The sequence below is a fragment of the Ovis canadensis genome, chromosome 21 (assembly GCF_042477335.2).
Source record: "Ovis canadensis isolate MfBH-ARS-UI-01 breed Bighorn chromosome 21, ARS-UI_OviCan_v2, whole genome shotgun sequence".
NCBI classification, from domain to species: domain Eukaryota; kingdom Metazoa; phylum Chordata; class Mammalia; order Artiodactyla; family Bovidae; genus Ovis; species Ovis canadensis.
In genome coordinates, this window is record NC_091265.1 from 17,946,372 (window position 1) to 17,962,934 (window position 16,563).

Genomic DNA, 16,563 nt, shown 5'->3' on the forward strand with positions numbered 1-16,563 from the left:
GAGAGGCAGGTTCCTGCCCATCCTATCCAAGCAGTGGCACGTGAAGGAAATGATTCCGCAAGACCAGCTCTCTGGAGTCACCGCCCACCACAGACGACCGTGGGAAGTCAGCTTCAGCTGGACCCAGCGTCAGACCCAGGGCTGGCACGCATTCCCCTTCACTTGGATTCCTAGTCCTCAGCACTTATTTCCTCTCCACTGCCTCTCCCTGCCAGGTGGGGAAGGGGCTGTTTTGCCCTCTTTTTTTGCAGCCTGGTGTGCTTGCTTGCTTTCTTTCAAGGAATTTAAAGGCTGGCTTTTAAGGTCTATCCTGCCTGCGTCCATCTGCTTTTTGTATTTGGCTCTCGCAGGAAGCTCTCGCTGGCTATATATCTAGGCTCTGTTTCCTGTCCTTCCTATTGTGGACAACAGCCTGGGACTCTCCTGGTGGGGCTTTTGGGTCTACGAATGGCACTCCTTCAAAACTGAGGGGCTGGGATCTATTTGAATTTACTTTTCAATTGGAAAAGGCCCAGGTAAACTAACCTATGAAAAGATCAAAACAACCAAAAGCCCACATACCTCAAAAGCAGAGAAAAAAGTTTCTCTAAAGAAATCAGAACGATCCCCCCACCACCCCAAATCCAAACCCCATCGAACCTCAAACAAAGGAGTCATTGGATATGAGTAACACAATCGCTGTTAGAGGCATGTATGAAATCTGTGGGCTGCACTTCAGCCTGTCACAGGCAGTTATGAAAGATGTAATTTAATTTGCTTAAAAAGAAAAAAAAACCCGTAAAAGGCAGATTGGATAGCTGTATTTTAGCAAATGTGTTTGCACTAAGGGTACCTTCTGTTGAACAGTTCTGCCCACAAGCTGTCTGTAGAATATAGAACATCTCTCGAGCATGCTTGCCACCTTGAAGCAGGGCAGTCGGGAGCAGAAAAAAAAAAAAAAAAGAACAGAATGCAGAAAAAAGGTGAAGAAAAAGAGAGAAATGAAGGACAGCAAGTCTAGTACCATCAATACATTTAGAAATGAGATTAGCCAAGTGTGACAATAGAATTTCAATGACACACAGAGAGACATTAAGATTGCAGTAAATAACGTACTATGGAAACTCCAGCCAGAGAGCACTTTCGGTTCAGCTTAGCTACAGAACTCAGAACGAAAGCACAGGTCGACTATTCATTTTACTGGCTCTTTCGCATTCCAGCACTATACATCTTTTAATCTTAGCATAGTCTTTAAGTGTTTTTGTTGTTACTGTCTTTTCTTTTTTGCTAGTTGCTCTGAACAGTCAGTGATTACGTTGCCCAATACTGCCCTGGGGGACTCAGACTTACCGACGATGTCAAACCACAGAAGGGTGTTAGCTGGCTGCACAGACACCACGCCGACAATCTCGGTGACTCTGTCATTCTCCATGACTGTGAAGTTGTAAAATGGCTCATCGAAGGTCAGTGGCACCGGTGAAGGAGGCGGTTTCTTAATCCATTCGATGTGGAGGCGGGCCGTGGAGGACTTCTGAGGGCGCCCGTTGTCCACGGCCTTGATCTACTCACACACGGAGAGGACAGAGAGCTGTTTCAGAGCCTGGGTCCTGATGGAAGCCTGCATCTGTCACTCGTATACTGTGGGGCTCAGAGTCCATCCTCACGACGGGGTTGGCAAGGGGAAGACACGGGGAGCGATCTGAGGACAACGGGCTCAGGGACTGCGGGAAGCAACTGGGGCACATGGGGCCCCAAGCACGTTTGCCAGAAGCTGTTTTGAATCACTGCCAACCTTGCAGATGTGGGAAACTTGAAAAGCAAATGGTGCACTTGCGAATTTTAGTGTTGTATGGACACGAATGACAGCTACGAAAGTAAGAAGAGCTAATCTGGTTCTTACAGCTGTGGTGGTAGTGTTGAGAAGGGAACAGATGCATTGCCATTGCCACGCAGAACTGTCACATGGGATTCCAAGAAGGAGATGGGAGGAGGCAGGAGAAAGGCACCAACCTTGCAAAATTCATCTCAGAGGCCCTCTGGTTAAGCCAACCCTGAAGGAGTGAAGGAGACCTCTCTCAGTGGAAACATGGCCCCCTCGAGGCAGTGGAGTAAGGAAGGGAGTGTTAATGGCTCTTCTCCATGGTCTGATATAAGGGCTGAGAAAAGCATGTTTCCTTGCCCAGATATGTAGGGTTAACTGCTATGCTGTCCTGGACTTAAATGTGTGTGCGGGTGTTGCAGTGGCAGGGGGACGGGGGTTGCAGTTAAGTCTAACAAGCAAACCATTAGTGACAGAAAATTTAAAAACCAAAATGAAAAAGGATTGTAAACTATTACATTAATAATACCATCTCCAGATGCATTGCTAATAGTTGTAGCCTTTAAAAACAGTGACAATTCATAGATCCCTAGTGCTGTGTTCATGCATGATCACTTCACCCCAGTTTCTGTGAGAGGAAGGGCCCTTGATGATAGACGTCTTAGGTCGGGTTTCCCAGGAGCAGAGTCTGAGACAGGGATGTGAGTACAAATGATTTCAAGAGGAAGTGTTCCCATGAGAAAGGGAGTGAAGAAAACAAGATAGAGGAGGATGCTAAGCAAGGATGTGGTCTCAGCTGAAGTCTAACCTCAGCCTGATCCCAAAGGGAGCTCTGAATCATCACTGTACTACTGAGTTGGATCCACCTGGAGGCAAGGCTTTTATATCTGGTGTCAGTTAGGAATTGGCTGTGGGCTGCTGGGCTAGTGTAGGTGTATAGATCATCTTGGCTGAGAAGTGTAGCCAAGGATGACTCTCTGAAGAAGGAATCAGCTTTGAGCCCCTAGCAGTCAACATTCACAGCAGTTGGGGGATGGCTGGACCAGCCTAATAAAGGGGATCTAGGCAGGGTATCAACAGTATCCACTGCAATCCACCTGGTCCTCAAAGATTTCCACTGGCAAGTCTCAGACAACTGCAGCAGCACCTATTACATCAGGGCTGCCGACGGTAGAAACAGGACTGGTTTTTAAGTTATTTTCTTTTCTTTATTTACTCTTCTGAATACACTGCTGAGCAGGGAATGGAGCCCAAATCCAGTCCACAAGCATAACAAATAAATGGACTCAGACCATCCTTTAAAATAACAAAGGACTGACCATACACAGTGGAGAAGGCTGAAGACTGAGAAAAAGATGGCAGATGGAGATAACTCTTGACAGTTGGTGGGACCCTGGAAAGTGCCCATCACCAGTGAGGCTGACCAGTCTCCTTTTAGGCATAGCTGCTGTATGTCTGAAGTGGTTGGGGGAGCAGGATGGTGCCTTAGGCATGGTATTAATAGTTTAAGTCTTTATTTGAGATGGTGCTCATGCCTGTTTTTATTTTTTATTTTCTAACAATGATAAATGTTATGTTTTACTTAAGATTTTTCACTTTTTGCAGAATAAGCCTAGCTATGATTCGTGTCCCTCAGTCTATACAGCTAAATTCATGTTCTATCACATTGTCAACAATTACAAGCGTTGTTTTCATTGGGATGTCTTCAGGACATGTTGAGTGGCGGGCAGGTTACGTTATTCTGCTGCTCCCCTCCCCTCGCTTTACATCTATGCTCAGTACCTCGAAACGATCTGGGGCTACAGGAAGTGTGAGTGAGTAAATGATGGGGCAGGCTGTGTACTGGAAATGGGGAGGTTAGGTGTTAGGACACAAGCAAAGAAAATGGCCTCATTATTTAGGAGTATCACTGCAACAGAAAGCAGCCTTTCATTGTTATATGGCTGCACTTTTTGGTCCACAGATTTTTTTGTTTTTGCTTAAAACATATATACGAATAAGAAAATAACTTTCTCCCCCTCATTAACGTTATTGAGTTTCAGAAAAATCTTACCGTGAGAATGTCGTAACTCCCTGCTGTAAACTGCTTTCTGGAAGAGACCATGCCGGTTTTAGGGTCAATGAAGAACCTGCCATCATCATTCCCGTCCACGATGCTGTAGGAGATCTCAGCGTTGGGGCCCTCGTCTCTGTCGAATGCAAATGCCCTGTAGATGGGCTCTCCCCGCTTCTTCCGGTCACGCTCTGGCAGCTTGATCTGGTAGACCTTCTCTGGGAACTGGGGCTTGTTGTCATTTTCATCCAGAACCTGAACCACCACCCAGATGGTCGACTGTTTCGGGGAGAAGCCACCATCTGTCACAGTCACCTGAGTTGTGAAAGAGAAAGTGTTTTACAATCAGAAAAGAGAAAAACTTTTCTCACCACTCCTCCCCGTGCCAGCCCATGAAAGGTCCGTTCTGGGCAGCAGGGCATCTCAGCTTCTCTTTTTCTTGTAGTTCATGTCAAATGCATAACTCTTCATCATCCATGCATAAGAGCAGGGAAGACCCTCAATCTGGTAAAGGAAGTCACTGATAAAAAGGTAGGAAGGAAGGAGGCTCTTGTCGTGGTGTGAAGAGGGGAGGCAGAAGAAATATGGTTGACTTTACAAAATGTACCGGGTTACAGAGACGCAGCAGACCTAAAATGTGCCCCTCTCTGCTGAAATTCACTCAGTGGCATCCGACTTTTTGCAACCCCATGGACTGTAGCTCTCCGGACTCCTCTGTCCGTGGAACTTTCCAGGCCAGAATATTGGAGTGGTTTGCCATTTCCTACTCCAATGTCCTTCTCAGCAGACACCAAACACACAATAACCATTATTGTGTGTTAAGCCAAGGGTGTTTCGTCTAATCCTTGGGCAATGCCATCACCATCCAAATTCTTTCAGTACTCATGCTTTTTTCTTTCTTTTCCATCTTCATGTAAAATTTGTGATTTTTCTTACATTGTTACTGAACAAAAGGAAAACTCTGATTATAACTTACAATTTTGATGGCTGCTCATAAGTACATTTGACAGTTACAATATGTTTTTAACAGTCATAAAATAATTTTTCTTCCTCTCTGGGAAGTGGAAAAGAACGGCCACCCTTTCCCATAACTCTGAGATGCTATTCTTATGCATGTCTGTGGAAATGGGAGAGCGGAGAGAGAAGAAGAATTTGTAGATAAAGAATCTGCACGGCAGATGTAAACTGTCTTTGAGTCTTAGGATGAATAACCTTCTTGGTCATAGTGATGACAGTTATCATTTTATTAACACTTAACATCTGGATGGTGACATATAAGCACTCTCCTATCATTCCTCAGTAAGTGGAGCAGGTTTATTTATTCCCATTTTACAGATGAGAAAACAGAGGTCCCATCTTTACTAAGTCTAAAGTCAGGTACTGAACTTTTGGCAATATTTGGTATTGTGTTTAATCACAAAACCTGGAGGAACCTCCATTCAATCTTTCAGTCATTACCTTGATTGAACTAACTTTAAGACTAACTATAAGATAGTTTATTATTTCAAAATACATAATTGGAGGTCGGAAGGGACATAAAGATGCACTCGGCATCAACAGGAGAAAAACCACAGTGAGTTACAGCCCCTCATCACCCAGTTTCCCACTTAGTGAAGCAACCTGATAGGAAAAATGAAGAGAAAAGAGGCCTGACCCGTGAGAAAACAAATTAATGGCTTTTTGCAAAATGGGACCCCAATCTAGTCCAGTTTCTCACACAAGCTGCTTTAAAGTGAGAGTGAAGTCGCTCAGTCGTGTCCAACTCTTTGCGACCCGTGGACTGTAGCCCACCAAGCTCCCCCGTCCATGGGGTTCTCCAGGCAAGAATACTAGAGTGGGGTACCATTGCCTTCTCCAACAAGCTGCTTTAGAGGATGGCTTTAATAGAGTTCAGGTAAATTTTCATAGGAGTTCCTGTTTTCTTAGAAAAATCAATCAAGTTTCCTTCCAAGGTTATTTCCCAATTGGCTTGTTACGTTTCACAAAAGAAACACCGTTAGGGCGACTATGTGCCAAGGCTGGATTTTGGCTCTTGAGTTAATTCTTGGACATAACGAGTTCTGAAGAGGCACACTCTGCTGCTGCTGCTGAACTAAACTGTACACTCCCAGGTGAGCTGTGTTGACCAAAACACATTGATTTCTTTGCGCTCAACTCCTCTGCCTCTCTTTTCTGCTTGAACGGCCCCTTTCCAAACCCAAACTCCCACTGTCCTCCCGGTGCCCAGAATCACCTCCTTATTGCTTGTCAGCACGTGCCCTGCAGAGGGCTCCAAGTGGAGCTCTGGGGCGACTTCAGGGCCAGGAGGCTGCCAAGGAATGGACCCTTCACCATTGGCCCTCCTGGGGCCCTTCACCTGAGGATCCTGCCACTATGAAGGCGCCTCCTTCTGGAGTTCGCCCGGGTGTACAAACCCAAGTCTGCTTACAGGCGGGAAGGGCGGCAGCTGCACAGGCTCATAAACAGCCTCCAGGCTCACCTGCATCGCCACCTCTCCCTGGGTACCAGCCCCCATGCTCCCCCGGGCACACGGGCATCCTTCGGGTCTTCCAGCATACTCGCTCCCATCTCAGGGCATTTGCCTATGCCATCCTCTGCCCCTCCCTTCACTGACCTTGGCTGCTCATCCTTTGGATCTAGCTGATATGCCATTTCTTCAAGGATGCTCCCCGACTACACAGATCAAGTACCAGCTGCCCCCCACTGCTCCCCCAGCTGCTCTATCTCCCTCCTGAATTATGCACTCTTGAAATACCTTATGCTCTTCTTTTGCAGCACTTCAGTTCAGTTCAGTTCAGTTGCTCAGTTGTTTCCGACTCTTTGTGACCCCATGAATCGCAGCACGCCAGGCCTCCCTGTCCATCACCAACTCCCGGAGTTCACTCAGACTCACGTCCATCGAGTCCGTGATGCCATCCAGCCATCTCATCCTCTGTCATCCCCTTCTCCTCCTGCCCCCAATCCCTCCCAGCATCAGAGTCTTTTCCAATGAGTCAACTCTTCGCATGAGGTGGCCAAAGTATTGGAGTTTCAGCTTTAGCATCATTCCTTCCAAAGAAATCCCAGGGCTGATCTCCTTCAGAATGGATTGGTTGGACCTCCTTGCAGTCCAAGGTACTCTCAAGAGTCTTCTCCAACATCACAGTTCAAAAGCATCATTTCTTCGGTGCTCAGCCTTCTTCACAGTCCAGCTCTCACATCCATATATGGCCACAGGAAAAACCATAGTCTTGACTAGACGGACCTTAGTCGGCAAAATAATGTCTCTGCTTTTGAATATACTATCTAGGCAGCACTTACTGTCATGGAAATTAATTAAGCACATGATTCTCCACCAAGCTGATAAGTTGGTTAAGGGCAAAAACTGATCTTGCCAGTTGTGTTCACTGCTCTTGCGCATGTCAAGTCACACAGATGTCATTTGGGTATTTACTTAATAAATTAGACTCTAACTCAGGTCCTATTTGGACAATCTCTTTAGCCAAAGCAGTCTCACCTCGTAAGACCTTTGTGGTTCATTCAAGGAGTAACCCTAAGCCGCCTCTCCACCCATAACACCTCCATTTCCTCATCCCCCACTTTAACCACCACTCCTATGCTGATCATTCGTGCTCAAACCTCGTCTCCCATCTCCAAACCAACATGTTCAACTGTTTACTAGAAATCTACTCTCTGGACCTCACACATGCACCCCAACATCCCCAAAGCCCCATCCTGAAAAGAATCATTATCCTCAAATCTTCTCCTTCTCCATTTTGCACTGTCTCAATGAATAACAGCCCCCACCCCTCACCCACTCACACACCGGTCTGCACCAGGACCCTGGGCGTCCATGCAGGGTCCCTGCTCTGTCTAACTATTCACATTCAAGCAAATGTGGAGGTCAGGAGGCATTTCTCATGTGCACCATTCACACCTGTCTCTTCTGGGACAGGCCTCATCTGCGTCTTACTTGGACACCCTCAGTGGCCTTCTGGTCTCCCCATCTTCAGCTTTCACCTTTGTTGTAAAGTGTTATTTCTTCCTCAAAAGAAATAACTTCTTCCTTCCATCTGATCACATCACTGGCCTAGCATTTTTCAGGGGCTCTTGAGGCTGAGGGTCTGGCCTGCCGTGATTATCACCGTGCTCTGCCTGCTCGTCTCCACTCTCCATGCTCAGCTGCACAGCGAGCTTAGGGTGGCGCTGACTACGCCATGCTCTTACACCTCCATTCCTCTGCATATGTGTTGGCATCCATGGAAGTCTTTCTCTTGAGAATACACCTGACTCATTCTAGAAGCTTCGATTCAAGCACTGTTTTTCTTCTGCAGAGCCATCCCTGCCCCCTGCAGACAGCTCTACATGTCCTCACCATGTTCCCCCTCCACTGGGTGTACCGTCTCAGGACATTAATCATCACCATGCAGCTTTAAGTGTCTGTTGCCTTGTTGGTCTGTGCTCAATACTTCCAGACTGTGAGCAAGTGGAGGTCAGGGACCGTCTCATTCATTGTTCTGTTTGACACCCTGTACAGCCAAGTGCCAAACAAATGTTGAATGAAACTAAGAAGTGATCCACTCCCAACTCTGCCCTATGATAATGAATGGAGGAAACATTCAGACAGTGAAGGGGTCTGCTGCTTATCTGCAGAAAATGAAGATAAGATCTCCCAAGTGCTCTATGATTCTCTGAATGGGGTCAGGTAGAGGAAGACAGAATTTTGTTGTTGTTGTTGTTCTGTGTTGGCTGGGACAATATGGCTTGTGGGATCTAAGTTCCCTGACCAGGGATCAAACCCTGGCCCCCTGCACCGGAAGTGTGGCGTCAACCGCTGCACCACCAGGGAAGTTGCAGGTAGACACAGTTTTAACCATACACTGGGGTTCATTACATTCCTCACATTGTTGCTAAGCCCAAGATTACTTATAACAATTTCTAGCTACTTCCAAAACTGTGCTGATCAGTGTGGACATTTGTCTACAATTTACTCAAAGATCTTGTGTGTTGGCTCCCTCAGGACAGTGTGAGCTACTTGAAGGCAAGAACTTTGTCTTCTTCATCTCTTTCCTGGGACCTACCATACTCCTAATAAATGTTTGCTGACCCGAACTACATTCCCTATAACCTCAAAGTCTTAATGTCTGTTATCATTTCTCTAGACCCACTCATGTCTCCAGCCACATTGGTATCTGGAATATTGAAAGTGAAAGTGAAGTCGGTCAGTCATATCCCACTCTCCCATGGACTATAGCCCATGAGGCTCCTCCATCCATGGAATTTTCCAGGCAAGAATACTGGGGTGCCATCTCCTTCTCCACGGGATCTTCCCAACCCAGGGATCGAATCTGTATCTCTTGCACTGTAAGCAGATGCTTTTACCGTCTGAGCCACCAGGGAAGCTGCTGCTGCTGCTGCTGCTGCTGCTGCTAAGTTGCTTCAGTCATGTCTGACTCTGTGCAGCCCCATAGATGGCTGCATGGGTTGGGAAGATCCCTTGGAGAAGGAAATGGCACTCCAGTATTCTTGCCTGGAAAATTCTATGGATGGAAGAGCCTCATAGGCTACAGTCCATGGGGTTGCAAAGAGTGGGATATGACTGACCAACTTCACTTTCACTTTCAATATTCCAGATACCAACATGGCTGGAGACATGAGTGAGTCTAGAGAAGCAATCACTGACAATTCCATCAGATCCTCAAACTTCACACTTCACGCTGCCCTAGACCTCAGTCCGTCATGTGGAATTAGCCTACATGGAAGGAGCAACCCTGGAGACTGAGCCCAACTGAGATAAATCCTCATCACCTCCTCTGCTTCGTTTTTCACAAATGACATGTAAGGAATTAGCCATTGTTTAGAAACCATCCACGTGTCCTCTCTCTCTGCCACCCTAACCCAGATTTTCCACTCTCACAGTTGATCAGCAATCAGTGGTTCGGCAATCAATCACAATCCTGAAAGTTTAGTTTCTTTCATTATTTACAGCTAACAAGGAATCAGAAACAATGTAGTGCCACTGAAGGACAGCAAAGCTCGTTTCAACTTTCTGCGCTCCCCCTGCGATCCGTGAAGACCCGGCAGAGCCAGAAGGCAGGCAGCACGGCCCAGTGCATGCTGATGACACAGGACACAGAGGAGTCTGGGTTACATCTCTCCACAGAAGAGGCAAGAGCTGCACAGGGTCAAAAGTGGGCGAACGCCGCCGAGGGAAGGCCGTACTTCTCTCACTCTCCTTCTAAAGAATATTTCACTTATTTATTCGGCCTCGCTGGGCCCTGGTCGTGGCACATGGATCAGGGTCACAGTGGCAGGTGAACTCTTAGTTGTGGCACGAGGGGTCCAGTTCCCTCACCAGGGGTCAAACCCAGGCCCCTGCCTTGAGAGCACAGAATCTTAGCCACTGGACCGCAGGAAACTCCCAGAAGGCCATGCTTCTCAGTCATTTAAATTGCATGATGTATTTCCTTTTCTCTCTTCACATGGCAGAAAATAAGCTAAGTACATAAGCTGCCTGAGAGCTGAGATGTTGTGTCATGTCTGCAGTATTGTCCCAGGGATTAGAAGAGTGTCTGAGAATATATTCAACATTTCCAAGATGAAGAGTTTAATTCTGTCATCCTCTTCAACCCTTGACTTATCAAAAATGACTACTTCCAGGTCACTAACCACTGAACTGCCAGGGAATTCCCCTATATTTAAAATTGTAAACCTTTCTTCAGAGACTACATATCTCTCCTGCTTCACTTTACATTTGTCTTGGAAGCTTTATTTTCATCTGATAGATTATATACACTTCACATGTAAGCTTGTTTATTGCATGTCTGCTTCTTTAAGAATATAAGCCCCAGGAACCTCCCTGGTGGTCCAGTGGCTAAGACTCTGTGCTCCTAATGAAAGGGGCCTGGTTTCCATCCCCAGTCAGGACACTAGACCCCACATTCTGCAATTAAGACCTGGTGCAGCCAAATCAATAATAGATGAATATTTTTTTTTTTAATATGAACTCTACAATACATGCATTTTCATCTTTTTTGTTCATAGATATATCCTGAATGCCTACAATGGTGGATGTAATAGGCATTAATAAATACTTATAAAATTAATCAACAAAATACTCATCAAGTGCCTTCTAGGTACAAAACTCTTTTCTTTTTAGGCAGTTGGGATATCAGTCAACCAACAAGCATGGGTTCCTATCAATTCACCCCTTCCCAATGCCCCAAATCCTTCTTGCTGTTCCTGACCTCTGGTCATCTGGCCTTATTCAGATATTTTCAATAAGAACTAATGCCTTATGAAGCAGTCCACGTGCTGTTTGATAGGTTCAGGCTTCCCAAAGTTCTTCTTATTGAACCTGGATCTATCCATCTATTCTTAGCCTAGACAGACAGTAGCTACCTGGATCTATCCATCTATTCTTAGCCTAGACAGACAGTAGCTTCCTACAGACTGCCTTTGTTTCACTCTTTGTAACTATACAGAAAGACTCAAGTTCCTCTTCTACACTGCGCCAGTTATTTACTGCTGACTAACCCCAAACTAGGTGGCTTAAGATAACCAGAATTCCTTTATTAACTCGCCTCCTGCTAGGGCTTGAATGGAGCGCTTCTTCCTTGGAGTCTCTTATGCAGCTGAAGTCATCAGTCACTTGGCTTGTGGGCACTGGTGACGTCTGTTGGTTGATGGCAGTCACTGGCTGGGACCTCAGCTGGGGCTGAGGTCAACAGGCCCAGGATCTACCAGTGGCCGCTTCGTGTGGCCTGGGCTTCCTCACAGCGTGGTGGCTGGGTTCTATGAGCAAGGGCCCTGGAGGACAGTAAGTGGCAGTTTCTTCAGGCCCAAACCCAGAACCTGGCATAGCTCACTTGATCCATGTTCTGTTGGGCAGCAGTCCCAGAGTCCAGATTCAAGCAGAGAGGTTATAAATCCTACCTCTAAATAAGGGAAGGTTAAGTAATGTGTGGAGGGGCATTTTAAAAAAAAATATTCATTTAGTTGGCTGCATCAGGTCTTACATGGGATCTTCACTTCAAGACAGAGGCGCCAGAGAGGCGGGGGTGCCCACAGCATGTGGGGTATCAGTTCCCTGTGCTCAGTCCCTCAGTCCTGTCTGACTCTTGTGACCCCATGGACTATAGCCTACCAGGCTCTGCTGTCGATGGGATTATTGTGGAAAGAATACTGGAGGAGGCTGCCATTTCCCCCTCCAGGGGATCTTCCCAACCCAGGGACTGAACCCCCATCTCCTGTGGTTCCTGCATTGGCAGGGGGATTCTTTATCACTGAGCCACCTGGCAAGCCCAAGGATCAAATTCATGTCCACTGTGTTGCAAGGCAGGTTCTTAACCACTGCACCTCCCATGGTGGGGGGGGGGGAGGGGCATTTTTAAAACTACCATGCTCTCATTATCAAAGGAATGCAAATCAAAACCACAATGAGGTACCATCTCATACTGATCAGAATAGCTGCTATCAAAAAGTCTACAAACAATAAACGCTGGAGAGGGTGCAGAGAAAAGGGAACCCTCTTACACTGTTGGTGTGAATGCAAACTAGTACAGCCACTATGGAAAACTGGAGATTCCTTAAAAAACTGGAAATAGAACTGCCATATGACTCAGCAATACCACTGCTGGGCATACACACCGAGGAAACCAGAATTGAAAGAGACATGTGTACCCCAATGTTCACTGCAGCACTCTTAGGACATGGAAGCAACCTAGATGTCCATCAGCAGACAAATGGATAAGAAAGCTGTGGTACATATACACAATAGAATATTACTCAGCCATTAAAAAGAATACATTTGAACCAGTTCTAATGAGGTGAATGAAACTGGAGCCGATTATACAGAGTGAAGTAAGTCAGAAAGAAAAAACAATACAGTATATTAATGCATATATATAGAATTCAAAAGGTGGTAACTATGACCCTATATGTGAGATAGCAAAAGAGACACAGATGTAAAGAACAGTCTTTTGGACTCTGTGGGAGAAGGCAAGGGTGGGATGATTTGAGAGAATGGCATTGAAACATGTATATTTCCATATGTGAAATAGATCTCCAGTCCAGGTTTGATGCATGAGATGGCGCTCAAGGCTGGTGCACTGGGATGACCCAGAGGAATGGGATGGGGAGGGAGGTGGAAGGGGGGTTCAGGATGGAGGACACATGTACACCCATGGCTGATTCATGTCAGTGTATGGCAAAAACCACTACAATATTGTTATTAGCCTCCAATTAAAATAAATAATTTTTAAAAACTACTATACTGATAAAATTCTTAGGGATATTTGAGAATCCTCACCCCAGATTGAAAAAATTCAGATTCATATAATCATCTCTCAGGTCATTCATTACGTGCAATGAATTTCTATTAATTACAGTGCTTGTCTTTGTCAGGATATTTTCTTATATATCAGCTTTATTCTTACAACATGATAGCCAAGACAAAACAAGACAAAAAAGCACATCAAACTTACTCAGACCTGTGCACACTGCTGTAGTCTTAGAGGCAATCTCAAGTCTGTTTATTCAGCTCGCCATTCTGCTCACGCTAAGTGGCAATCCTGTCACACAGCTCTGAGAAACGACTGAATTAAACCATGTAGGTCTTTTCCTTCAGAGAAGCAATCAGTGTGTGGTTTCCTTATGAAGGCCAAAGTGCTGGATTTTACAGTCCTTAGTATATTCGATGTCATCTTACTGAAGGTTTCAGCTCCATGTTCTAGGCTGCTGGGATTGTCACAATGCTGACAAAGAGCAGGTATCAAAAGGTTACTGTGCTTGGAGGGCTCACTCTGAGAGGCATAGTCCATGCTCCTTTAATTGTTCCTTTTGCTGTTAAAACAATCTCATGAGGACTTTCCTAGTGGTCCAGTGGGTGAGAATCGGCGTGCCGATATGGGAGATACAGGTTCAATCCCTGGTCCCAGGAGACTCCACATGCCATGGCACGGCTAAGCCTGTATGTCACAACTACCGAGCCTGCTGAAGGCACTGAAGCCCGGTTGCCTAGAGCCTGCGTGTCACAACTACCGAGCCTGCTGAAGGCACTGAAGCCCAGTTGCCTAGAGCCTGCGTGTCACAACTACCGAGTCTGCTGAAGGTACTGAAGCCCGGTTGCCTAGAGCCCGTGCTTCACAATAAGAAAAGTCACCGCAACGAGAAGCCAGTGAGTGCAATGGAGAGGAGCCCCCGCTCAACACAGCTAGAAAAAGCCCTGTAGCAACGAAGACCTAGCATAATCAAAAAGAAATAAATAAGTCAGTTAGTCAGTTCAGTCACTCAGTCATGTCTGAGTCTTTGTGACCCCATGGACCGCAGCATGCCAGGCTTCCCTGTCCATTACCAACTCTTGGAGTTTACTCAAACTCATGTCCATCAAGTCAGTGATGCCATCCAACCATCTCATCCTCTGTTGTCCCCTTCTCCTCCTACCTTCAGTCTTTCCCAGCATCACAGTCTTTTCCAACAAGTCAGTTCTTTGCATCAGGTGGCCAAAGTATTCGAGTTTCAGCCTCAGCATCAGTCCTACCAAGAATATTCAGGACTGATTTCCTCTAGGATGAACTGGTTGGGTCTCCTTGCTGTCCAAGAGACTCGAGTCTTCTCTAACACCACAGTTCAAAAGCATCAATTCTTCAGTGCTCAGCTTTCTCTATAGTCCAACTCTCATATCCGTACATGACTACTGGAAAAACTATAGCTTTGATTAGATGGACCTTTGTTGGCAAAGTACTGTTTCTGCCTTTTAATATGCTGTCTGATTTGATCATAGCTTTTTTTCCAAGGAGCAATCTTTTATTTCATGGCTGCAGTCACCATCTGTAGTGATTTTCAAGCCCCCAAAATCAAGTTTCTCACTGTTTCCATTGTTTCCCCATCCATTAGCCATAATGTGATGGGACTGGATGCCATGATCTTAGTTTTCTGAATGTTGAGTTTTAAGCTAACGTTTTCACTCTCCTCTTTCACTTTCATCAAGAGACACTTTAGTTCTTCTTTACTTTCTGCCATAAGGGTGGTGTCATCTGCGTATCTGAGGTTATTGATATTTCTCCTGGCAATCTTGATTCCAGCTTGTGCTTCATCCAGACCAGCATTTCTCATCATGTACTTTGCATATAAGTTAAATAAGCAGGGTGACAATATACAGCCTTGACATACTCCTTTTCCTATATGGAAGCAGTCTGTTGCTCCATGTCCAGTTCTAAGTTTTGCTTCCTGCCCTGCATGCAGATTTCTCAGGAGGCAGGTCAGGTGGTCTGGTATTCCCATCTGTTTCAGAATTTTCCAGTTTGTTGTGATCCACACAGTCAAAGGCTTTGGCATAGTCAATAAAGCAGAAGTAGATATTTTTCTGGAACTCTCTTGCCTTTTTGATGATCCAATGCCTCTTGGCAGCTTAATCTCTGATTCCTCTGCCTTTTCTAAATGCAGACTGAACATCTGGAATTTCATGGTTCATGTACTATTGAAGCCTTGCTTGGAGAATTTTGAGCATTACTTTGCTAGCCTGTGAGATGAGTGCGATTGTGTGGTAGTTTGAGCATTCTTTGGCATTGTCTTTCTTTGGGATTGGAAGGAAAACTGACCTTTTTCAGTCCTGTGGCCACTGCTGAGTTTCCCAAATTTGCTGGCATATTGAGTGCAGCACTTTCAAAGCATCATCTTTTTGGATTTGAAAAAGCTCAACTGGAATTCCATCACCTCCACTAGCTTTGTTCGAGTGATGCTTCCTCAGGCCCACTTGATTTCACATTCTAGGATGTCTGGCTCTAGGTGAGTGATCACACCATCATGGTTATCTGGGTCATGAAGATCTTTTTTGTATAGTTCTTCTGTGTATTGTTACCACCTCTTCTTAATATCTTCTGCTTCTGTTAGGTCCAGACCATTTCTGTCCTTTATTGTACCCACCTTTGCATGAAATGTTCCCTTGGTATCTCTACTTTTCTTGAAGAGATCTCTAGTCTTTCCCATTCATTCTATTGTTTTCCTCTATTTCTTTGCATTCATCACTGAGGTTGGCTTTCTTATCTCCCCTTGCTATTCTTTGGAACTCTGCATTCAAATGGGTATATCTTTCCATTTTTTCCTTTGCTTTTAGCTTCTCTTTTCTCAGCCATTTGCAAGGCCTCCTCGGACAACCATTTTGCCTTTTTGCATTTCTTTTTCTTGGGGATGGTCTTGATCATTGCCTGTTGTACAATGTCACAAACTTCAGTCCACAGTTCTTCAGGCACTCTGTCTATCAGATCTAATTCCTTGAATCTTCAGATCTAATTCCTTGAATCTATTTGCCAATTCCACTGGAGAAGGGAATGGCAAACCACTTTAGTATTCTTGCCTTGAGAACTCCATGAACAGCATGAGAAGGCAAATAAATAAAGGAATGAATGAATAAATGAATAATGAATGAATGAATAAATAATTTTTACAAGCCAGGATTTACAAGCCATTATTAAAAAAAAAAAGAAACAAAATGTCAGGACACACACACTACTATTATACCCATTTGATAGATAAAGGAGCTCAATTTATGACCTTGTCCAAGGTCACACTGCTCATAGTGGAGAGGTTTTTATTTTAATCCTGGCTGTTTGGTTTTCACACCCTGGGATTAGCACACGACAGCCAAATCTGGCCACTTGTTTTTGTAAATAAAGTTTTATTGGAATGTAGCCATCCACACCATCTAAGAACATATTATCTACAACAGTTCTCC

At 45.3% G+C, this 16,563-nt stretch overlaps 1 protein-coding gene across 1 annotated transcript in view; it reads right to left on the reverse strand.

The window, feature by feature from the left end:
* FAT3 (FAT atypical cadherin 3) overlaps positions 1 to 16,563 on the reverse strand; it is an 813,871-nt gene that overhangs the window by 166,646 nt on the left and 630,662 nt on the right. The window contains exons 5-6 of the mRNA XM_069566576.1: positions 3,852 to 4,166; positions 1,330 to 1,540 (exon numbers count right to left, since the gene is read on the reverse strand). Of these exons, the coding sequence (XP_069422677.1) occupies positions 1,330 to 1,540; positions 3,852 to 4,166 (526 nt within the window). The remainder of the gene's footprint in view (positions 1 to 1,329; positions 1,541 to 3,851; positions 4,167 to 16,563) is intronic.